The 26,074-nt window shown below is 41.2% G+C and overlaps 1 protein-coding gene across 4 annotated transcripts in view; it reads left to right on the top strand.

Annotated features, from left to right (window-relative positions):
- LOC123771039 (tripartite motif containing 13) overlaps window positions 1–26,074 on the top strand; it is a 127,735-nt gene that overhangs the window by 76,296 nt on the left and 25,365 nt on the right. For all 4 annotated transcript variants that reach the window (XM_069324248.1, XM_045763301.2, XM_045763320.2 and 1 more), the window contains one exon: window positions 25,802–26,017. In XM_069324248.1, the coding sequence (XP_069180349.1) occupies window positions 25,802–26,017 (216 nt within the window). The remainder of the gene's footprint in view (window positions 1–25,801; window positions 26,018–26,074) is intronic.

Here is a 26,074-nt window from a genome sequence, read left to right as displayed (position 1 = left end):
TTTGTCTATTTTCGTCGTTTTTAACCAGAATAGGGATTTGTTTTGGGGCGCTTACCTTTCTGGGTGCCTGTCCTGGTCAATGACAGATATAGAATGCTCCAAAATCACTTGTCTGTTTTTATAGGCCATTGCTCCTCATGCCTCTCTGAAAGTGCAAGGTTCTGGCTTGTGGTCCCCGGTAGGCCTAGAACTTCACCACATTAACTGATGCCAAAGTTAGGGATATCCATATCAGCTTGGATAGCTCCGGAAAGCCTCCGGGACTCACCCAGAAAATGGCATTTCATTACATTCAATGCTGGCTTTTTGCAGTAATATTATTCAATAGTGTGTAATTTGAGAAATTTATTTAGTTAATTATGTGGAAACATTGCTATACTCAAAAATATGATGCTCATATCTACTGATACTGTATTATATTCTTTGATCAATAAAAGTGTTTTTCTGTTATTACACTATATTCACATGCTGTATATACCTATCTGTATTTCATACATCATAATAAACTACAGTAATCTTGGTGTGTGAGTGGTAATGAAATCTTAGCACGGTATAAAGCTACCTACTATGACCAGTTGACTCGATCAGATGACTTCACCTGGTGTAGCAAAATACCCAAAAATATACTACGCACATTGCTATTATTACTTCGAACACTGCTTTTGTTATCAGATTCATGGTACTAAATCACGAATATGAATTGTTTTCCACAAGATTATTTTCTAAAGGAACATGATGTAAAGTTGCATGATGCGTAGATTCACAAACTTCTGCTGTGTGCTGCGAATGTCTGCCTCCTGCTGCGAACATCATAACTAGCATTGTGTTCACTGATATCTGAAGCTTGTACATAATTTTTATTACAGCAAGGATCATATATAAAATAAGTAACTGCAAAATAATTGCAGTTACTTATTTTATTCATGATTATCAAGTGGTTCTGTGACCCCGAATTGCACAGCTGTACTGTGAGCTGCAGCTGCATGTGCCATTATCTATTTACTGGCATCCTGAGGAACAGGATGTGAGCCCTGTGTACCCATGGGAGTTTTGATTCTTAAGATATCATGATATGATTTTGGAGGTTAGCGTCCCCGCAGCCCAGTCTTCGACTAGGCCTCTCTTTTGTTACACATCCCCAGGAAGCAGCCGGTAGCAGCTGACTAACTCCCAGGTACCTATTTACTGCTAGGTGAACAGGAACATCAGGGTGAAAGAAATTCTGTCCATTTGTTTCCGCCTCCACCGGGGATTGAACCCGGAAGCTGAGGACTATGAATTCCGAGCACTTTCTACTCAGCCATCAGGCGCCTTTATAATAAGATATACAGTACTTATATATAAGATATAGTAACAAACATTATATGTTGGGCGGCGCACCCCCTTTCCCCATGATATCATGGTGCGTGCAGTACAGTGGTTATAGTGCACAATGCAGCTTTGTATTCCTTCCACCAGGTAGTTACTACTTTCCATGCCCTCTCTGGCCTGTGTGTGTGCTTACATATAATGCACTCTACTTTTGCCTTTTTTTCCCTGTAGAAGCTAGATATTCAAGATGATGCATCATATATGTGTCTTTGAAAGCCAGTCTGTCCGGAACAGCATGAGGCATTGTTGCTGTGGCAACTCCTCTTTTTCTAACATTGTCGTCTTTGTCGAAACTTGACAAGCAATTGTAACACAGCTGCAAGTCTGAACACATGCATTCTTCTTGCTTCTTGTTTTCACTAAATAAATGTTATAACTGTTCAGCATGGTTATGTCCACAAGGTGAAAAAACATCTTCCTTTGTTCTCGTTACATTTTTACACACACATCACAGCACCAACCATTATGTTACATTTACCAAACAAACTTAAGGTTATCTTCAGTTGATTTCAGGCCTCCTTTTTGTTACACACCCCCAGGACGCAGCCTGTAGCAGCTGTCTAACTTCCAGGTACCTATTTACTGCTAGGTGAACAGGTGCATCAGGGTGAAAGAAACTCTGCCCATTTGTTTCCGTGTCCACCGGGGATCGAACCCGGAACCTCTGGACTACAAATCTGAAGTGCTACCCACTCAGCTGTCAGGCCCCTGATAGGGCCAAACCAAGCACATGTTTATGTTACAGTCCATAACACAGTTTAATTTATATATTTTTTCCTTTTGTTGTGTGGTTGACCTTGCCACTGTCAACTGTCTTGCTAGTTACTGCTAGGATCTCTGGATTGTTTCATGCATGAATTAGCCATACATATGAATGAGTTTGGGTGGATATATAAATATAAGCTACCTCATATGGGCCAATAGGCCTTCTGCAATTTCCTTGATTCTTTTACATAAGAACAAGGTAACTGCAGAAGGCCTATTGGCCCATACGAGGCAGCTCCTATCCATAACTACCCAATCCCACTCATAAACATGTCCAACCCACGCTTGAAACAATCGAGGGACCCCACCTCCACCACGTTACGCGGTAATTTGTTCCACAAATCAACAACCCTGTTACCGAACCAGTATTTACCCAAGTCTTTCCTAAATCTAAACTTACCCAATTTGTACCCATTGTTTCGTGTTCTGTCTTGTGTTGATACTTTTAATACCCTATTAATATCCCCTTTGTTATGTCCATTCATCCACTTGTAAACCTCTATCATGTCACCCCTAACTCTTCGCCTTTTCAGTGAATGCAAGTTAAGCTTTGTTAATCTTTCTTCATATGATAGATTTCTAATTTGGGGAATTAACTTAGTCATCCTACGCTGGACACGTTCAAGTGAATTTATATCCATTCTATAGTATGGCGACCAAAACTGAACTGCATAACTAAATGGGGCCTAACCAGATCAAGATATAGCTGAAGAACAACACCAGGTGTCTTGTTACTAACGCTTCGATTAATAAATCCCAGTGTCCTATTTGCCTTATTACGAACATTCAGGCATTGATCCTTTTGTTTTAAATTCTTACTAATCATAACTCCCAGATCCCTTTCGCAATCCGACTTTGCAATCTCAACACCATCAAGCTCGTATTTTGTAACTCTTATCATCATTACCTAGCCTCAGAACTTTACATTTATCAGCATTAAACTGCATCTGCCAATCTTTTGACCATTTCAAAACTCTATTTACATCAACTTGAAGTGATAGTGAGTCTTCTTCCGTGTTAATTTCCCTACCGATTTTTGTATCATCTGCAAATTTGCAGATGTTGCTACTCAAACCTGAATCTAAATCATTTATATATATTATAAACAACAGAGGTCCCAGGACAGAGCCCTGAGGTACTCCACTAACAATATTATCCCACTCTGACTTAACCCCATTTATACTAACTCTCTGTTTCCTTGGAATAGCCATGCCCTAATCCAACTTAATATATCACCCCCAATACCATGAGCCTCTATTTTTTTAATCAGTCTTTCATGTGGCACTGTATCAAAAGCTTTGCTAAAGTCAAGGTACACAACATCACGATCCTTACCACTATCAACTGCCTCAACTATGCTGGAATAAAAAGATAACAAATTTGTTAAACATGAACGGCCATTTGTAAAACCATGTTGCGACTCATTTATTAATTTATGTTTTTCAAGATGAAGACGAATTGTATTTGCAATTATCTATTCAAGTAACTTTCCCACAATAGACGTTAGGCTAATTGGCCGATAGTTTGACGCAAGTGATCTATCTCCTTTCTTAAAAATTGGTACCACATTAGCTACCTTCCATGACTCTGGCACTCTACCTAACTCTATTGATTTATTAAATATGGTAGACAGTGGCTCGGAAAGCTCCTCTTTGCATTCTTTAAGCACCCTGGCAAACACTTCATCCGGCCTGGGGGATTTGTTTGGTTTTAGTTTTACTATTTGTTTAATTACGTCCTCCCTGGTAACTGCTAAACTATTCAACCTGTCCTCGTCCCCACCCACATATACTTGTTCGGCTGAAGGCATATTGTTAAGTTCCTCTTTAGTAAATAGAGATATAAAATATTTGTTAAAAATACTACTCATCTCCTCGTCATTATCCGTTATTTGACCTGTCTCAGTTTTTAATGGACCTATCCTTTCCCTAGTCTTAGTTCGATATAACTGAAAAAATCCCTTTAGGATTTGTCTTCGCTTGCCCTGCAATGCGAACTTCGTAATTTCTTTTTGCTTTCCTTATCTCTTTTTTAACATTTCTAACCCGTTGTACGAATTCCTGTTCTAAACTAACTTCCCCATTCTTAATCCTTTTGTACCACGCTCTCTTTTTTACCTATAAGGTTCTTCAGATCATTTGTTATCCACTTTGGATCATTAGTATTCGATCTATTCAATTTATATGGTATACTACGTTCCTGGACTTTGCTTAGAATATTTTTAAATAGGTTATATTTTGAATCCACATCGAAATCCCCTTTTACGTCACCTGTCGCTGGGTTCACGTCTAGCCCACACCCCATCCCCAAGACATTCCAATCTATTTGACCCAAAAAATTTCTTAGGCTATTGAAATCAGCTTTTCGAAAATCAGGCACTTTAACAGAATTTTCTCCTACAGATCTGTTCAATTCTATGCTAAATCTGATCTCTTTATAATCACTGTTCCCTAGCTCACTCCCTATTTCCATGTTCTTAATTTGTGTTTCCCTGTTAGTTAACACTAAATCTAAAATATTATTTCCCCGCATTGGTTCCTTAAAATGTTGCGTAAGAAAGCAATCGTCAATTAATTCTAGAAAGTCTTCTGCTTCATTATTCCCTTTTTGTTCACCCAGTTTATTCCACAAAAATTAAAATCACCCATGACATAAATACTGTTAGATCTAGATGCTCTAGATATTTCATCGCATAGATGCTTTGCTTCCATTCTGTCTAAATTTGGTGGCCTATATATAACTCCTATTATAATAATATTTGCTTTTTCATATGTCGAGGCCTTTCTCTTTCCCTGATCATTTTGCCAAATTGTTTCTCCAACAAACACATATTTTTATTACCTCCTTCCTCCCTATCAATTCCCATACCACTATCTACCAACAGTTTAAACCCAATCAAATGCCTCTAACCACTGGTTCCAACGAATTTGCAACAGCAACAACCCCAGCCCTCAATAGATGCACCCCATCACGAGCATACATTTAATTTCTTCCATAGAAGAGTTCCCAATTGTCTATAAAGATATTGCATTTGATTTGCATTATCTTTCCAGCCGGCAATTGACACCAAGTGCCCTCGACAACCATTCATTCCCAACGCTCTTTCTTGGAAGAATACCACATATGATCGGGATTCCTCCCTTGCTCCTAACTAATTCTATGGCTTTGTTAAATTTCTTTATCAGTTCCTCACTCCTAACTCGTCCAACATCATTACCCCCCCGCACTAATACAAATAATGGGTTTGTTCCCATTTCCCGTCATAATATCTTTCATGTTGTCAACAATATCTCCAATTCCAGCTCCCGGATAGCAGACCCTTAACCTGTTCCCCCTATCTCTGGCACAAAACGTCCTGTCTAAATACCTCACCTGGGAATCTCCCACAACCAAAATTCTCTTCGGTACCTCCTTAACTGCCTGAGCACCTGAGGGGCCCGCGCTCCGCTGCTCCTCGCTGATTTCCGTTCCGAGTGAACTGCAGGCTCACCACAGCACTCATCCTCCAACACGGCAAATGAATTTGCTGTCCTTAGGGCGTCTGTAGGCGGCCTTATCAAGGTCTTCTTAAGACCCCTGTCCTTAACGACTTTCCACGACGAGGTCTTGTTAATATTGGTCTCCTCCTTCGTTTCTTCCCGATGTTTCAGCTGTCGTACCTCCTCTCGTAGGGAATCCATCTCTGCTCTCAGAGTTCCAACTAGATTCATCAATTCCTTCACTAATCATTCCATTATTGTTATAATAATGTTACTACAATCGGAGCTCCAGCTAACACACCCTCACACTGTGACTGCACCTGACTTTTGTTCTTATGTTCTTAGTGTGAATAGTTGCCAACATTTTTTTTTTTTTGAGATATATACAAGAGTTGTTACATTCTTGTACAGCCACTAGTACGCGTAGCGTTTCGGGCAGGTCCCTGGAATACGATCCCCTGCCGCGAAGAATCGTTTTTTCATCCAAGTACACATTTTACTGTTGCGTTAAACAGAGGCTACAGTTAAGGAATTGCGCCCAGTAAATCCTCCCCAGCCAGGATACGAACCCATGACATAGCGCTCGCGGAACGCCAGGCGAGTGTCTTACCACTACACCACGGAGACTGTCAAACTTCATGTTCACTTCAATGCTTGTCTTTCCACCACACTCCTTACATTGTAATAGTTGTCAACCTGTTCACTTCATGCCTGTCATTCCACCACACTGCTAACATGGTCGCTTTTTCTCAGCTGACATTCAGCTACTTAACCACTTAACTGCGCCAACCGAGTTTTCTCGGTCGGCGGGAAACTGCGCCAACCGAGAAAACTCGTTTTGATTTTTCCTAACCAATTCTAAATGTGTACAAGGTTGGTTGTGTACGAAATGGACGCTTAGGACCTCCAGTGAAAGGCAGCCATCTTGGAAAAGAATCCCAGAATGCCCTAGGGCTGCTGGCTGGGTTAGTACTGAATGAGCAACCGGGGGTGGCGCATGCGCCTCTGGCTCCCAAACACCTGTCCGACGCGGTGTTGAAAGATAATGCTCTGTCGGTGAAATTCAAACCTTATTGTTTGAAGAACATAAGGGTCATAATATTGGGGAAGCCAGGCGCAATTAGGACCTAACACAAAGGTCGGATGCAAGTGATACAGCACCTATGAGGATGATATAGCGAGCGTATCCAGTTGTAGCTCTGAGCGTCACCCCTTGCAATCCTATGTTATTTATTTAGATGATACTTAGATGAATCGTTTTCTGCGTTCAGTGATGATGCATCTGATACAAATAGCATAGATAAATAGTGTTAGCAGCTTCCATGGTGGTGTTTTCCATAGATATTTTCAAGAATACCTGAATCTCTTCCCAACTGACGGACACTCTTGAGGCTAACTGAATCTCTTCCTGACTGACAGACACTCTTGAGGTAAACTGAATCTCTTCCTGTGTGGGACCATACAAAGCGATCTTTTCAAGACTACCTTACAAATTGATCTTTTCCTATCTTTTCAATACTACCTTATGCTTTACAAGCTTGGTTACATACAACCTACAAGTTCTAAAGCCAAGGGTGTATGTGAGTGTGTTATTTGCAAGCACACAGAATGAAGAAACAGGAAGCGAAAATTTATCTGTACATGGTGCACTGAGAGCGAAGTCGCGCTGTATACCATGGGCTACTTCGTTGATTATTACTCACTTCCGAAGTACTGAGTGTGTAATACAGTGTGTTACTGTGTAAATAGTGTGTGAAACTGTACATATTGTAATTTTAGTGAATTGTTAACAGGTAATATTGCAATAATAAACATTTATTGTGGACACATTACTGACACATGTATCACAGTTCCATGGAACATTATGAACGTTCTACTGTATACATATTGTAAAGGACACAAATATGCATCATATACGATAAAAAACAAATAAAACCGCATTGGAAATACATAAAACAAATAATTGAAAATATATTTGTGGCAACACCCGGTGCTTGAATGGCCCACGCCACCGTGTCTGGGCGAGTCACACACGGGCGACCAGGCCCTGATGATGTCACAGTGCATCTTGTCCACGTCTCTACAGCCAAAGTAAGTGGAATTTGGTACTTATTTTTACATAGACATGTTCAGGGAAGGGAATTTATCATTTTACAAAGAAAAAATTATTTTTTTGGAACACTTCATTTCATGCACACCAGGGGAATTTCTCAATAAACTCTGCGCAGCACGGTGGTTAAATGCTTTGATCAAACACAGGCATTTCTCTCCTTTGTGACTTTACTGTGCCACAAACCCCTGTCTTATGTTCAAGTAGGAACCTAGTTAGCATGGGACTGGTATATTGTCTGTAAATAAAATGTGCCCCATGTTCAGCAATAAAGCCTTGAATGTCTTTACTACACTGCCTGAATCCAAGTGGATCACTACTGGGAATGTCTACGTCTGTGCTTATATAAAGTATCATATCTATCACTAGTCCTGCTTCACAATCACACAGAACAAAGAATTTCACTCCAAATCTGTGGCATTTGGAGGGGGGGATATTCTGCTTCAAAATACTTGAAGGTACTGGACTTGAAAATATAAGCTCGTCGTCAATAACTAGCTTTTGACCTGGTATATAGAAATCTTTGTACTTTACATTCATGTCACTGAACATGTCTCACTCTCCTAGTGAGAGTGAGGCTTCAGGAGATGAAGCTCTTCTAATTTGCACAGGGCAGGCACTTGCAGTTTAACCCTCAAACCGCTAGGGGCCCAAATGGAATTCACACCCACAGGCGCAACAAAAAAAAAAAACCAAAAAATTCTTTCGTCTTATAGAAGTGTTTATTTTTGTTCCCTGATCACGGAAAAAAAAATCGTAGGTGGCATATTTTAGCCGCAATAGGGTAGGGAAGTGTGGCAAAAAAGGGGCATTGGCAGAGCCTTAGCCAGACGAGGTCTACTCCGCCCGAGCTGTCAGACGGCAGTTGCCACAAATATATTATTATTGAATTATTTCAATGTCTCTGATTGATTTTTTCTTAGTTTTTTTTTTGCAGTAATATTATTCCATACAGTGAATTGTGGTATATTTATATTATAAAATGTGTGAACCATCGCTGTACTCAAAATTATGGTGTGCATATTAGTGATTCAATTATTGTTCATAAAACAATAAACAAATAGTTTTGCTGTTGTTACACTATATACACAGGTTATATATAAGTATCTGCATGTTTTGTACACCATAACGAACTACTAAGTTGGTCTTGTGAGTCAAAAAGCAACAAGGAGTGACCGCCAAACACCAGCGAGCCACTCACTGCCACTCCCTCCCTCAACACCACCTCACTCACCCTCATTCACCTCCCACAATACTCTTTTGTATTTATTCACTATACACAGACGTTATATATACGTATTTACATGTTTTGTTCACCATAACTGTACATCTGAGCTTGTATGGTGAGTAAAGGCACAAAGACGTAGCTACTCACACAGTCAGCTGATCGGCGGCCGCCCTCAAGGCCAGACGCACTAATATTTGTCCTCCAACAATATTGTTTGTGGTGTTATTATGCTATATACACACATTATATATAAGTATCTACCTGTTTTATTCACCATTCCTGTACAAATAAGCTGGTATGGTGCCCAAAGACCATAGTGGCCATCTGTAAACACCATGCCAAGTTGTGCAGACGACGCTCCTCCCTCACCAAAATAGCGGCTCCCAACCTTCTCCTCTCGCTGTTATCTCACACTATACACACGTTATATATAAGTATCTACATTTGTGTTCACCATAGCGAACCACTAAGCTGGTATGGTGAGTGCAGTCAATAAATGGTGGCCACACACAGTCAGAAGATGACGCCACAACCCTCCCTCCCTCCCACAGCCTTACTCCTCCCTCCATGGAGCACAGCGCTAAATATCACCACACTCCTGCTATTATCAGAATCCTGGTCAGTTTTATCACAGTCAGGGGGTTTCAGTAATACTGTCACTGCTAAATAATAGCAGTATCATTTATATTATGGTATTTGTAGGCGATGCTGTGGTCACAAGCTGAACAGCGGTGCTGTGAGCTCGTGCTGCGTGCGCCAGCTTTGGTGCCTTGCTCAATACTGATGCTGTAACACCCAAGAATGTTGGCCTGGATTTTTTTTCTAGGTGGCATCTGGCAACTATCGGTCGTGGCTGTACTATGGCTGCCCCTATCCCAGGCAGGGCATTTAAATTATAGCGCTAGACTCGAAATCATATATAAATGATGTGCGCTGTTTCGGTTTTGTCACTGATATCATTTATATATGATATGCGCGGTTTGAGGGTTAACTAGAGGACAATCTTTGCTCACTTTACCCGTGTGACATCACATGGTCTCATTTGGCTGGGTGAGGTGCTAAGACAACACTCCTCCACCAAAGTAACACCACAAAACCCACTATCACAGCTACTTGTATCTTGAGTTCTGTTCACTAAATCCAGAAAATGAGTTACAATATCTTCATTATGTCATTTCATTAGGAGCCGGTCGACCGAGCGGACAGCACGCTGGACTTGTGATCCTGTGGTCCCGGGTTCGATCCCGGGCGCCAGCGAGAAATAATGGGCAGAGTTTTTTTCACCTTATGCCCCTGTTACCTACCAGTAAAATAGGTACCTGGGTATTAGTCAGCTGTCACGGGACACTAAATAAAAAAAGCCCCGAAATCATCTCAAGATGATTTCTCATCTCAAGTATGGTGTGCATATTAGTGATTCAATTATTATGTTCATAAAACAATAAACAAATAGTTTTGATGTTATTACACTCTATACACGGGTTATATATAAGTATCTGCATGTTTTGTTCACCATAACGAACCACTAACTTGGTATTGTGAGTCAAAAAGCAACGAAGAGTGACTGCCACACACCAGCCAGCCACTCGTTGCCACTTCGTCAACAACGCCTCACTCGCCCACTTTCTCCTCCCACCATCCTGTTTTTTATTTTATTCACTATATACAGACGTTATATATAAGTATCTATATTATCTATATAGTATCCATATAGTAAGTATCTATATATGTATCTATATATATATAAGCATCTTATATGTTTTGTTCAACACAACTGTACAACTAAGCTGATATAGTTAGTTCAGGCACTAAGAGTCATCGCTACACACAGTCAGCTGGCGGCTGCCTCCGTCGACCAGGAGGCCTGGTCGACGACCGGGCCGCGGGGACGCTAAGCCCCGGAAGCACCTCAAGGTAACCTCAAGGTAACCTCACTCATTCAAGGTCACGTGCACTAAACTTTCCCCCCAACAATACTGTTTGTGGTGTTGTTACACTATATACAGACGTTATATATAAGTACGTATATGTTTTGTTCGCCACAACTGTACAACTAAGCTGATATAGTTTGTTCAGGGACTAAGAGACGTCGCTACACACAGTCAGCTGGCGGCTGCCTCCCTCATTCAAGTTCACACGTACTAAAATTTCTCCCCCAACAATACCGTTTGCAGTGTTATTACACTATATACACACATTATATCAGTATCTACATGTTGTATGCACCGTAACTATACCTAAGCTAGGGTGCCCAAAGAGTATAGTGGCCACCCTCTACACAGCTAGACAAGTCATGCAGACGACGCCACCTCCGTCACCCAAATGGCTCCACCCAACATAATCCTTTTGCTGTTATTATACTAATACACACATTATATATAAGTATCTACATTTGTGTTCACCATAGAGAACCAATGAGCTGGTATGGTAAATGCAGACAATAACAGGTGGCCACACAGTCAGTAAACAATGCTATCTCCCTCCGTCCCTCAGCATTACTCCTCCCACAGCACTAATTATCACAACAATCCTGGTCATTTTTATCACAGTCAGGGGTCATCTGTAATGCTGTAATTGTTGAATAATAGCAGTTATATATTTTGACATTTTTTGGTGATGCTGTGGTCATAAGCTGAACAGCAATGCTGTTTGCTCATGCTGTGTGCGCCAGCCTTGGTTGCTCCAACAGTACTGTGCCTCTCACACCTGAGAATATTGCCCATGCTTTTCTTTAAACATGGTGTCTGTTTACAAGAGCCCTGAGGAAGCTAATGTGAACCCCGTGTCGCCGTGAGCCATTTGAATCGTGCCTGGCACCCTGTGGCATATATATTCGCCATGCGCACCATGGGACATGTTACTCATGGCGTATATATATGCCATGAGTGATAAAGGGGTTGACACTGTCCATGTGTGATAATGGGGTTGGCACAGTCTGTGTGTTATAACGAGGTTGACACTGTCCGTGTGTGATAACGGGGTTGACACTGTCCATGTGTTATAACAGGGTTGACAATGTCCGTGTGTGATAACGGGGTTAACACTGTCTGTGTGTTATAACAGGGTTGACAGTGTCCATGTGTGATAACAGGGTTGACACTGTCCATGTGTTATAACGGGGTTGACACTGTCCATGTTTGATAACGGGGTTGACACTGTCCGTAATTGCCTAAGTGTAGTTACAGGATGAGAGCTACGCTCGTGGTGTCCCGTCTTCCCAGTACTCTTTGTCATATAACGCTTTGAAACTACTGACGGTCTTGGCCTCCACCACCTTCTCACCTAACTTGTTCCAACCGTCTACCACTCTGTTTGCGAAAGTGAATTTTCTTATATTTCTTCGGCATCTGTGTTTAGCTAGTTTATATCTATGACCTCTTGTTCTTGAAGTTCCAGGTCTCAGGAAATCTTCCCTATCGATTTTATCAATTCTGTTACTATTTTGTACGTAGTGATCATATCACCTCTTTTTCTTCTGTCTTCTAGTTTTGGCATATTTAATGCCTCTAACCTCTCTTCGTAGCTCTTGCCCTTCAGTTCTGGGAGCCACTTAGTAGCATGTCTTTGCACCTTTACCAGTTTGTTGATGTGCTTCTTAAGATATGGGCACCACACAACCACTGCATATTCGAGCTTTGGCCCTAACAAAAGTCATGGACAATTTCTTTAGTATTTCGCCATCCATGTATTTAAAAGCAATTCTGAAGTTAGAAAGCGTGGCACAGGCTCCTCGCACAACGTTCTTTATGTGGTCCTCAGGAGATAATTTTCTATCTAGAACCACCCCTAGATCTCTTTCTTTATCAGAATTCTTTAAAGATTTCTCACATAATTTATATGTTGTGTGGGGGGTCTATGTTCACCTATTCCACATTCCATAACATGGCATTTATTCACATTAAATTCCATTTGCCAAGTGGTGCTCCATATACTTATTTTGTCCAGGTCATCTTGAAGGGCATGACAATCATCTATGTTTCTTATCCTTCCTATTATCTTAGCATCATCAGCAAACATGTTCATATAATTCTGTATTCCAACTGGTAGATTATTTATGTAGACATTGAACATCACCGGTACAAAAACTGAACCCTGTGGTACTCCACTTGTGACATTTCTCCAGTCCGATACATTGCCTCTGATTACTGCCCTCATTTTTCTATCAGTCAAAAAAAATTTCATCCATGTTAGAAGCTCACCTGTCACCCCTCCAATATTTTCCAGTTTCCAGAACAACCTTTTATGTGGAACTCTGTCGAAAGCCTTTTTTTTTAGGTCCAGATAGATGCAGTCAACCAATCATCTCTTTCCTGTAAAATCTCTGTGGCTCGATCATAGAAACTGAGTAAATTCAATACACAGGATCTTCCAGATCGAAAACCATACTGTCTGTCTGATATTATATCATTTCTCTCCAGGTGTTCTACCCATTTAGTTTTAATTAGTTTTTCCAATAATTTCACTATTACACTTGTCAATGATACAGGTCTATAATTGAGGGGGTCTTCCCTGCTGCCACTTTTGTAGATTGGAACTATATTAGCCTGTTTCCACACGTCTGCTACAATTCCTGTACACAGGGATGCCTGAAAGATCAGGTGAAGTGAAATGCTGAGCTCAGATGCACATTCTCTCAGAACCCAATTTAAAACTCCATCTGGAGTTTCTCTGGACCAACTGCTTTGTTCTTACTTAGCTTCTTTAGCATATTTTCCACTTCATCTCTAGACACCTCTATATGCTCTATGTTGTTCTCTGGAATTCTTATTGTGTCTGGTTCTCTGAAGATCTCATTTTGTACTAACACACTTTGGAACTTTTCGTTTAATGTTTCACACATTTCCTTTCCATTTTCCGTGTATCTGTCCCCCATTTTCAACCTCTGAATATTATCCTTTACCTGCAGCTTACGTTTAATGAATTTATAGAAAAGGCCTAATGAATTTATAGAAAAGGCCTGGATCTGATTTACATTTGTCTGCTATACCGTTTTCAAAGTTCCTCTCTCCTTACTGACGTGTAGTTGTTTCTTGCATCTTTGTATTGCTGGTATGTTTTGGGGTTTGGCCTCTTTCTATAATGATTCCATGCTTGAGTCTTTTGATCTCTGGCCCTCTCACAATTTCTGTTGAACCAACCCTGTTTCCTAGGTCTGCATATCTGTTTTGGTATGAATGTTTGTGTGCCTTCATCATATATTGTACAAAATTTGGCATACATCTCATTTACTTCCTTGCCTAGCAACAAGTCTGTCCAATTATACCCAAGAAAAAAATTTCTAAGTTCCCCATAGCATCCTCTCTTGAAATTGAGTTTAACAACTGTTTCACTGTCCCCATTCTCTACTAGATTATATCGCATAGCGTATTTAATGTCCAAGAGGATGTGATCACTCTTTCCCAAGGGAGGAAGGTACTGGATGTCAAATACCTCTTCGTCTTTCCTGGTGAATACTAGATCCAGTACTGACGGAACATCCCCTTCCCTTATTCTTCTGGCCTGCTTGACGTAATTACCTAAGTGTAGTTACAGGATGAGAGCAACGCTCGTGGTGTCCTGTCTTCCCAGCACTCTTTGTCATGAAGGTGGTGGCCTCCACCACCTTCTCCCCTAACTTGTTCCAACCGTCTACCACTCTGTTTGCGAAAGTGAATTTTCTTATATTTCTTCGGCATCTGTGTTTAGCTAGTTTAAATCTATGACCTCTTGTTCTTAAAGTTCCAGGTCTCAGGAAATCTTTCCTATCGATTTTATAAATTCCTCTTACTATTTTGTATGTAGTGATCATATCACCTCTTTTTCTTCTGTCTTCTAGTTTTGGCATATTTAATGCCTCTAACTTCTCCTCGTAGCTCTTGCCCTTCAGTTCTAGGAGCCACTTAGTAGCATGTCTTTGCACCTTTTCCAGTTTGTTGATGTGCTTCTTAAGATATGGGCACCACACAACTGCTGCATATTCTAGCTTTGGCCTAACAAAAGTCATGAACAATTTCTTTAGTATATCGCCATCCATGTATTTAAAAGCAATTCTGAAGTTAGAAAGCGTGGCATAGGCTCCTCGCACAATATTCTTGATGTGGTCCTCAGGTGATAGTTTTCTATTTAGAACCACCCCTAGATCTCTTTCTTTATCAGAATTCTTTAAAGATTTCTCACATAATATATAGGTTGTGTGGGGTCTATGTTCTCCTATCCACGTGTTGATACATAAATGTCTCCAAGATGAGGTTTATAAATCTGCCTGTCCAAATGTCCTCTGTTCTTGCCTCGTAGGCCTCCCAGTCTATTGCCTTAAAGTTAAAGTCCCCCAGTACCAACAATCGGGATTTATCTTTGTCAGCTCTTACCATAATCTCTCTCATGACCGTTGTGAGGCCCTCTCGTTTGTCATCCAGTTCTTCCTTTGTCTATGTGTTGCTTGCTGGTGGGCTGTAGGCATTTAAAATTATCAGCTTATCATCTTGATTCCAGAGCTGCAATGCCATTATATCAATATCTCGAGGGTTTTCAAACATCAATTCTCTTACCTTCAGGTGTTCTTTCACCAGCACAGCAACTCCTCCCCCCTTCCTAGTTTTCCTGTCACGTCTCCAAATTGAGTAGCCCCTTGGGAATACGACCTCATTTAAAATATTTTCTTCAAGTTTCGTCTCTGTTAACCCTTAAACTGCGCAATGCGCCTGCAGGCTCACGTCTGGTTTGCGCAACGCGCCTCCGGGTATTTGTATTTTTCCTGTTCCATTCAAAACTCCCGCGGCTACATGGGGTTCACATCAGCTTCCTCAGGGCTCTTGTAAACAGACGCCATCTTTAAAAAAAATCGTGGTCCACATTCCCGGGTGTGGGAGCCTCAGTAGTGTGTGAGCAACCAAGGCTGGCGCTCGCAGCATGAGCGCACAGCACTGCTGTTCAGCATGTGACCACAGCATCGCCTAATAATGTCAAAATATATATATATAACTTGTATTATTTAGCTATGATAGTGTTATATTAGAGCCTGAGTGTGATAATGACTGGGTACAATGTTCAAATATCAGTGATTCAATGCTGTTCACGATGTTCACAGCGCTAGCCACAGCACCACAGCATTATTTCGTTCATCTAGGAATCTTCAAATGATTTCTTAGGTTCCTTTTCAAAATAAACGTGTGGTCAATTATTAATTTACAGGAATTAGTGACCAGGATTGTGGTTATAATTAGCGTTGTGCGTAGTATTGTGGAAGGAGGAATTTTGATGAGGGAGGGAGGGCGAGAATTGAGGTAGCCTCATTGTGTGTGTGGCTGCCACTCTTGTTTTGCTCACCATACTAGCTTAGTGGTTCGCTATGGGCAACACATATGTACATGGGTATATATAGTGTGTGTATATAGTGTAAGAACAGCAACAGGAGAATGTTGAGAGGAGCTATTTTGGTGAGGGAGGCGACGTAATCGTAGCGTCGTCTGCTGTGTGATTTTTCATGCAGTGTATGGTGGCCACTGTACTGTTTGGACACAATACCGGCTTACTTGCATAGTTCTGGTAAATAAAACATGTAGATAGGTATATAGAACATGTGTAATAAGAACTATAACAATATGGTGGGAGGAGCTATGTTGGCGAGTAAGATGTTGGAGTGAGGGAGACTGGCTGGGTGTGGCTGCTCTCATTCGAGGTGTTCTGAATGTGTTCATGGCCAAATGCTCCTATTGGCCCATACGAGGCAGCTGCTATGGGCCCATACGAGGCAGCTGCTATGGGCCCATACGAGGCAGCTGCTATTGGCCCATACGAAGCAGCTGCTATTGGCCCATACGAGGCAGCTGCTATTGGCCCATACGAGGCAGCTGCTATTGGCCCATACGAGGCAGCTGCTATTGGCCCATACGAGGCAGCTACTGTTGGCCCATACGAGGCAGCTGCTATTGGCCCATACGAGGCAGCTGCTATTGGCCTATACGAGGCAGCTGCTATTGGCCTATACGAGGCAGCTGCTATTGGCCCATACGGGGCAGCTGCTATTGGCCCATACGAGGCAGCTGCTATTGGCCCTTATGAGGCAGCTGCTATTGGCCCATACGAGGCAGCTGCTATTGGCCCATACAAGGCAGCTGCTATTGGCCCATACGAGGCAGCTGCTATTGACCCATACGGGGCAGCTGCTATTGGCCCTTACGGGGTAGCTGCTATTGGCCCATACGAGGCAGCTGCTATTGGCCCATACGAAGCAGCTGCTATGGGTGTTCTGAATGTGTTGATGGTGAATGTATATAGTGTGTGACAGTGTACAGTGTGTAAATAGATTGTATATATACACAAATTAGCATGATACATAGTAAATATCTGCTGCATATGTGTACACAAGTTTCATGCACATAACACAGTGTCTACGGACAGTACGGATGTTGTACTGCGATATTATAGTGTACGTGTTCATTATACATTGGATTGGCAAATAAAAACAATGAAAATGTATTTGGAAAGGTGCGCAAAAAATGAACGAAAATATATTTGCGGCACCTCGCGCGCCCCGCCCCGAGCGCCCCACCACCCCCGAGAGCTTACGGCACGGGCGCACGGGGAATGATGACGTCACGCCCCAACTTCTGGACCCCATAGCAGCCAAAGTAAGTACAATTTCGACTTTTTTTTTACATACCCATACTGAGGGATGGGTTTTTGACACTTTAAAAAGAAATACGATTTTTTTCCAGATAATTTATTTCCTGCGCACTGCGGGGGGTGTCACATTTGGAGGCAACGCAGTTAAGGGGTTAATGTGACAATATCTGGGACTTTGAGCTTGATTATATCCTTCAACTCCAATATTTTTTATCTCACTCCATCTGTGTTGGCGTATACTATTTTCAGGAACATGTTCCCCTTCCCTGTGTTCTTTACACCCCCCCTTCCTTCCTTTAATGATTTTGTTGCTTTGTCTTTATGTACCGTTTCACATGCTTTCCAGTCCCTGACACCGTAGAAAAAAAAATTCTGTCTTCATTTCTATCCCCATTTAAACGTTTCGCTTCATTGAAGTTCATTTTCAACTTTTCTCTGTCCTCCTTTGAGAGGTCTTGTCTTATTGACCACAGTTGGCCATCTTCGTCACATTGCAATTTTCTGGCATTCCAAAGCATTTCTGTCATATACTTCACTCCGTTAAACGTCATCCTTAACCCTCGTGATGCTCAGGGCTAATTAGTGTTTGTCACCCACAGGCGCATACCAAAATACTGTCTCCACTCGATCATCACTTCACTTGTTGAAAGCGCTTGGCTTGCCTATAATGCCTCACTTGTTGAAGGAGCTTGGCTTGCCTGTGGCGCCTCACTTGTTGAAGGCGCTTGGCTGCCTGTGACGCCTCACTGTTTGAACAACACGTAACTTGTCTTTAATTGCTAGGACAATCTTCTTCCTCTTAACACTTCCAGAACGATTGATGCTGCTACCAGACATATTCTTGGTCAAAAATGTTCAAAATTACTATGAAAATTAAGAAAGTTATTTAAAAAAATATTTCACTAATGGCGCAACACTGAGGCCGCACTGGTTGAGGCGTATAACTGTGACTTGTCTTTAATTGTTAGGACAACTTTCTTCCTCTTAACACCTCCAGAACGATTGATGCTGCTACCAGACATAGTCTTGGCCAAAAATGTTCAAAGTTACTATGAAAATAAAAAAGTTATTTAACAAAATATTTCACTAATGGCGCAGCACTGTGTATAACACGAGGGACGGACGCACATGGGTTGACCAGTGTTGGACAGGTCCACTTGGGGCAGCCATAGCGTTACGTAGGCCGTCAGGAGGAAAAAAATTCACAATATTTTTTAAGGAAACTTCAGCCTGTGCACAATGCTTTTAGGAAACTTATTTATTTGTTATTACATAATTACTAGTAGTTATTTTATTTGTTTTTGGCTATGATTAATTGTTCTAAAATTAATGGTAATTCCTGTACCCAGGTAGTCCCTCCTGATGCACCCCTCCCACCCTCCCAACACCACCCACCCACCCCACCCCCACCTACACCATGCGCCTCGAGTCTCGGGCAGACGGGATTAATACCGTATGGCCTGCCTCATGTTTTCATATACGGACAAAGGCACGATTATCTGGGGGACTGACCGGATAGTGTAATTTCTGCAGAAAACCTGCTTTAATCCGGTCCCTGTGGCTATTTTGGCCGGATATTGTGATAACTTTATCCGTTCACGATTTTGGCCGTATAAGGGCGTTTTTCGGATGTTCGAATCCCGGATAATCGCGGGGTTACAGTATATATATATACAGTGGTACCTCGCATAACGAATTTAATCCGTTCCATGTTCGTCATCTGAAATGGACGTCATACAAAACGAGTGTCCCCCATGTAACCAGTGTGATGCACTGTGTTTATTGTGAAATTCCCCCAGTGTGCATGACATCAAATGTTCCCCAAAATATCATTTTTCTTTGCAAAATGATAAATTACCATCCCTGAACATGTCTATGTAAAAATAATTACCAAATTCCACTTACTTTGGCTGTGAGGGCGCAGACAAGGTGTGCTGTGACGTCATCAGGGCTGGTCGCCCGTGTGTGAAGCTCCCAGACACGGTCGCGCAGGCCATTCAAGCACAGCGTGTGCCACAAATATATTTTCAAATATTTTTTCTATGTATTTCCAATGCGGTTTTATTTGTTTCTTTTATCGTATATGATGCATATTTGTGACCTTTACAATATGTATACAGTAGAATGTTCATAATTTTCCATGAAACTGTGATACATGTGTCAGTAATGTGTCCACAATAAATGTTTATTGTCACAATATTACGTGGTAAAAATTCACTAAAATTACAATATGTACAGTTTCACATACTATTTACACAGTAACACACTGTATTACACACTCAGTACTCTGGAGGTGCATAATAGTCAACGAAGTAGTCCATGGTACACAGCGCGACTTTGCTCTCCTTGCACCAGCTACAGATAGATTTTCGTTTCCTGTTTCATCGTTCTGTGTGCTTGCAAGTAACGCACTCGCGTGCACCCTTGGCTATAGTACTTGTAGGTGGTATGTAGCCAAGCTTGTAAAGCATAAGGTAGTATTGAAACGATTATAGGAAAAGCTCAATTTGTAAGGTAGTCTTGAAAAGATCGCTTTGTAAGGTCACACACAGGAAGAGATTCAGCTAGCCTCAAAGAGTGTCCATCAGTCAGGAAGAGATTCAGCTAGCCTCAAAGAGTGTCCATCAGTCAGGAAGAGATTCAGCTAGCCTCAAAGAGTGTCCATCAGTCAGGAAGAGATTCAGCTAGCCTCAAAGAGTGTCCATCAGTCAGGAAGAGATTCAGCTAGCCTCAAAGAGTGTCCATCAGTCAGGAAGAGATTCAGGTATTCTTGAATATATCAATGAACACCATCATGGAAGCCGCTAACACTGTTCATCTATGCTACTGGTATCAGATGCCTCATCACTGAACGCAAAAAACGATTCATCTATGTATTTTTTTTTTTTTTTTTTTTTTTTTTTTTTTTTTTTTTTTTTATATATATACAAGAGTCGTTACATTCTTGTACAGCCACTAGTACGCGTAGCGTTTCGGGCAAGTCCTTAATCCTATGGTCCCTGGAATACGATCCCCTGCCGCAAAGAATCGTTTTTTCATCCAAGTACACATTTTACTGTTGCGTTAAACAGAGGCTACAGTTAAGGAATTGCGCCCAGTAAATCCTCCCCGGCCAGGATACGAACCCATAACATAGCGCTCGCGGAACGCCAGGCGAGTGTCTTACCACTACACCACGGAGACTGCTAAATCATCTATATAAATTCAAGATGGCAAGGGTGGGGCTCAGAGCTACAACTGGATACGCTCATTGTATCATCCTCATAGGTGCTGTATCACTGGCATCGGACCGTTGTGTTAAGCCCTTATTGCGCCTAGCTTCACCAATGTTATGACCCTTATGTTCTTCAAACAATAGGGTCTGAATTTCACCGACTGAGCGCAGTCTTTCAACACCGTGTGGGACAGGTGTTTGAGAGCCAGAGGCACGTGTGCCACAAATGGTTGCTCACTCAGTACTAACCCAGCCAGCAGCCCTTGTCTTTCATATTCGTTATAGCAACAGGTTCGTTCAGTGTTTGTTGGGTAGGCTGCTCCATTATGACAATCTTTCTTTGTTTCAAATGTGTTCCATTTGTTTTGTATTTGTCACTTACGTCTCAATAATGGAGCAGCCTACCCGACAAACACTGAACGAACCTTTATGGCATTTGTCCATTTTTCAAATCGTTTCAACAGTTCTTTTATTTTTCGTTTTTTTTTTATTTAAGAAACATGGAGCAGCCGACCTGTAGACCACCGAAGGAACCTTTTTGACATTTGTACTGGTTTTAAAAATTCTTAATTTTTTTTTATTATTTACGTTTTTTGTATGTAAGAAACATGGAGCAGCCTACCTGCCGACCACCGAACGAACCTTTTGCTATAAGACAAATGAAAAATAAATATTGAACACATTTGATGAAAGGAAAATGTCATAATGGTTTATTCAGTGTATGTAAGGTAGGCTTCTCCATTATTGAGACGTAAATGACAAATACAAAACAAATGGAATACATTTGAAACAAAGAAAGATTGTTATAATGGAGCAGCCTACCTGCCGAACACCGAACGAACCTTTTTGACATTTGTTGTATATCAGATATTTCATTTCTTTTTTCCTACAAAAACGTCAATGCTTTGCAACATCTCAGCAGTCACCCTTTTATATCCCAGCATCATTAGCATCTTTAAACAAGAACAACATAATTTATGTGCATCGTCGGAGGCGTCTAAGAATGTGCAAGAAGCAGCGCGACCCCACCATGTGGTGTTGACGTTACTCAAACCAGCGTTCGTCATACGAGACAATTTGACGCCGATCGGGCCGTTCGTTACCCAAAATATTCGTCTTTTGGGGCGATCGTTATGCTAGGTACCACTGTATATATATATATATATATATATATATATATATATATATATATGTATATATATATATATATATATATATATATATATATATATATATTAGTATATTTTGGTAGCAGTCTTTCCTGTAGACATATATTATTAAATATGACCGAAAAAGTAAGATTAATAATTCTAACACGAATTTTCTCAATCTTTCGTACATTACGCTTCACTGTTGGAGGTAAATCAAAAATTAATTCTCCAAAATTCATTTTTATTTCTAGTCTGACGCGACACGGGCGCGTTTCGTAAAACTTATTACATTTTCAAAGACTTTAGTTCACAAATACACAACTGAATAGAACTTACGTATCTCCGATTTTATATCTACATTTGAGTGAGGTGGGAGGGGTGATGTGGCATTAACACAAGACAGAACAAGAGAGCCCTGTTGCTTATTGCATAAGCAATAAGCAACAGGGCTCCATTAAGGAACATATAATCTCTTCCCACAACCAAACCATCGCCAGAGAAATCCTAGTAAACAACACAGAAATCATCGATAGATACAGCGATAGCAGGCGGCTTGACGTTTGCGAGGCACTACACATCAAGAAGTCAACACCAGCAATCAACAGCCAATTATTGCACAACTATATTCTACCCACCTCAAGACTCCGCTCCAATATAGAAGCATCAAGAAATATGGACCAATAGGCTTTCTACAAACACTTCTATTCAATACCCATTGTTTGTGTTCTGTCTTGTGTTGATACTTTTAATACCCTATTAATATCCCCTCTTGTTCTGTCTTGTGTTAATGCCACATCACCCCTCCCACCTCACTCAAATGTAGATATAAAATCGGAGATACGTAAGTTCTATTCAGTTGTGTATTTGTGAACTAAAGTCTTTGAAAATGTAATAAGTTTTACGAAACGCGCCCGTGTCGCGTCAGACTAGAAATAAAAATGAATTTTGGAGAATTAATTTTTGATTTACCTCCAACAGTGAAGCGTAATGTACGAAAGATTGAGAAAATTCGTGTTAGAATTATTAATCTTACTTTTTCGGTCATATTTAATAATATATATATATATATATATATATATATATATATATATATATATATATATATATAATTCTAAACCTGTTAATTTGTGTTCTCTGATCATGGGAAAAATAATAAAAAATCATAAGTGGCATATATTGCCCACTATAGGGCGGGGAAGTCTGGCAAAAAACAGGCGCTGACTCAGCGTGCGTCCCAGACAGTCTGTTGCTCTTAGCTGTCAGGCAGGAGTGGCTACAAAGAGATAATTACTTAATTATTTCAATGTCTCTGATTGATTTTTCGTAGTTTTTTTGCTGTAATATTATTCAATAGTGTGGAGTGTCATATATTCATATAATAAAAAGAGTGAATCATCGCTGTACTCAAAAATATGGTGTGCATATTGTTGATTCAATTATTATGTTCAACAAACAGTGAACAAATACTTTGTTGGTTACTACACTATATACACAGGTTATATATATATATATAAGTATCTGCATGTTTTGTTCACCATAATGAAGCACTAAGTTGGTATTATGAGTAAAAAAGCAATGAGGAGTGACCGCCACACAACAGCCCGCCACTCACTCCCTCCCTCAACACCTCACTCGCCCACATTCTCCTCCCACCATACTGTTTTTGCTTTTATTCACTATATACAGACGTTATATATAAGTATCTACATTCGTGTTCACTATAATGAACCACTAAGTTGGCATGCTGAGTGGCAGTGGCAGCCAATGGCAGCCCGCCACTGGCTGCTACTTCCTCCCTCCCTCAACTCACCTGACTTACCCACATTCTCCTCCCACAATACTGTTTTTACTTTTATTCACTATATACAGACGTTATATATAAGTATCTACATGTTTTGTTCACTATAACTTCAACTAAGCCGGTATAATGCCCAAAGAGCATAGTGGCCACCCCTACCAACATAACAAGTCATGCAGATGTTGTCACACCCATCACCAAAATGGCTTCTTCCCCACACACTCCTTTTGCTGTTATTACACTGTATATACAAGTTATATATAAGTATCTATATTCGTGTTCACCATAACGAACCACTAAGTTGGTATGCTGAGTGGTAGTGGCAGCCAGTGGCAGCCCGCCACTGGCTGCAACTCCCTGCCTCCCTCACCTCACCTGACTCGCCACCATTTTCCTCCCACCATACTGTTTTTGCTTTTATATACAGACTATATATAAGTATCTGCATGTTTTGTTTACCATAGTGAACAACTAAGCTGGTATAATGAGTCCCAGACAGTAAAAGGTGGTCACACACAGTCAGCAGACAATGCTACCTCCCTCCCTGCCAAGATTACTCCTCCCACTACAGCGCTAATTATCACAACAATCCTGCTATTATCAGAATCCTGGTCATTTTTATCACAGTCAGGGGTCTTCTGTAATAATATCATCCCTAAATAATAGCATGAACATGTATATTATGGCAGTTTTAGGCGATACTGTAGTCATAAGCTGAACAGAAGTGCTGTGAGCTCATGCTGCGTGCGTCAGGCTTGGTGGCTCACTCAATACTGAGGCTCTCACACCCGGGAATTTCGCCCACGATTTAAATAAAAATGGCGTCTGTTTACAAGAGCCCTGATGAAGGGGAGGTGAACCCCCGTGTATCCGCAGGCCGTTTAAATCTTGCGTAGTACTCCAATACATCATATGATGGGATGTGCAATTTATAGCAAGTCACTCAACCCATCATATGATGTATTGCGCAACTTAAGGGTTAAGGGGCGGTTCTTGTCTTTCTCATATTTACCTAAGGGTGTGTGTTTACATATTTACCGTGTGTTATAACAGGGGTTAACACTGTCCATGTGTGATAACAGGGGTTGACACAGTCCGTGTGTGTGATAACAGGGTTATCTTGAGGTTAGGTTGGTTGACACTGGCTGGCTAGGTTGACACTGTCCATGTGTGGTAACAGGGGTTGACACCGTCCGTGTGTGATAACATGGGTTGACATCGTCCGTGTGTGATAATGGGGGTTGACGCTATCCATGTGTGATAACGGGGTTGACACTGTCCATGTGTGATAACGGGGTTGACACTTTCAGTGTGTGATAATGAGGTTGACACTGTCTGTGTTATAACAGGGTTGACACTGACCACAGCTGATAATGGGACTGACACTGTCCACAGGTGATAATGGGGCTGACACTGTCCACAGGTGATAATGGGGTTGACACTGTCAACAGGTGATAATAGAGCTGACATTGTTAACAAGTGATAATGGGACTGACACTGACCTCAGGTGATAATGGGGTCGACACTGTCAACAGGTGATAATGGGGCTGACACTGTTAACAGGTGATAATGGGGCTGACACTGACCACAGGGGATAATGGGGCTGACACTGACCACAGGTGATAATGGGACTGACACTGACCACAAGTGATACAACCCGTTCTTGCACTTTCGTATAGTCAATATTGACTTATTAAATACGTGCATATGTGACATACTAAACATACTAGTTTACCTTGAAAAGCTTCATAGAAAACACCGACCTTACTTAACCTTATTAGTATGTTAAGATAAGCATCTTATTGCTTCGTAATTACAATTATTACTCGACCTATTATAGGTATAGGTTAAGTAATAATTGTAATTACGAAGCAATAAGATGCTTATCTTAACATACTAAGAAGGTTAGGTAAGGTCTGTGTTTTCTATGAAGCTTTTCAAGGTAAACTAGTATGTTTAGTATGTCACATATGCACGTATTTAATAAGTCAATATTGACTGTAAGAAAGTGCGAGAACGGGTTGAGTGATAAGGGGGCTGACACTGATCACAGGTGATAATGGGGCTGACACTGACCACAGGTTGAGGACCTCCGCAGGATGAGGGAGCCCATCAAGAGCCTGGTGGAGGCTGGCCGGGTGTTGGCCGTCAAGAGGTTGGTGGAAGCTGGCCAGGTGTTGGCCGTCCATGAAGACCAAGATGGCTGCTGCTCCGCCAGGATAACTCTACAAGATGGACAGCTGTACCTCCACCCACTCCTGCGTCAGCCCACGCCTGCCCACGCCCACACCCTACAGGTTACTTTATTACACCCACTAGTCTTACTGACATTACTGAGTTTTGATAAATAATAT

The sequence above is a fragment of the Procambarus clarkii genome, chromosome 14 (genome assembly GCF_040958095.1).
Source record: "Procambarus clarkii isolate CNS0578487 chromosome 14, FALCON_Pclarkii_2.0, whole genome shotgun sequence".
Lineage (NCBI taxonomy): Eukaryota > Metazoa > Arthropoda > Malacostraca > Decapoda > Cambaridae > Procambarus > Procambarus clarkii.
This window is presented reverse-complemented; position numbering and strand designations above follow the sequence as displayed.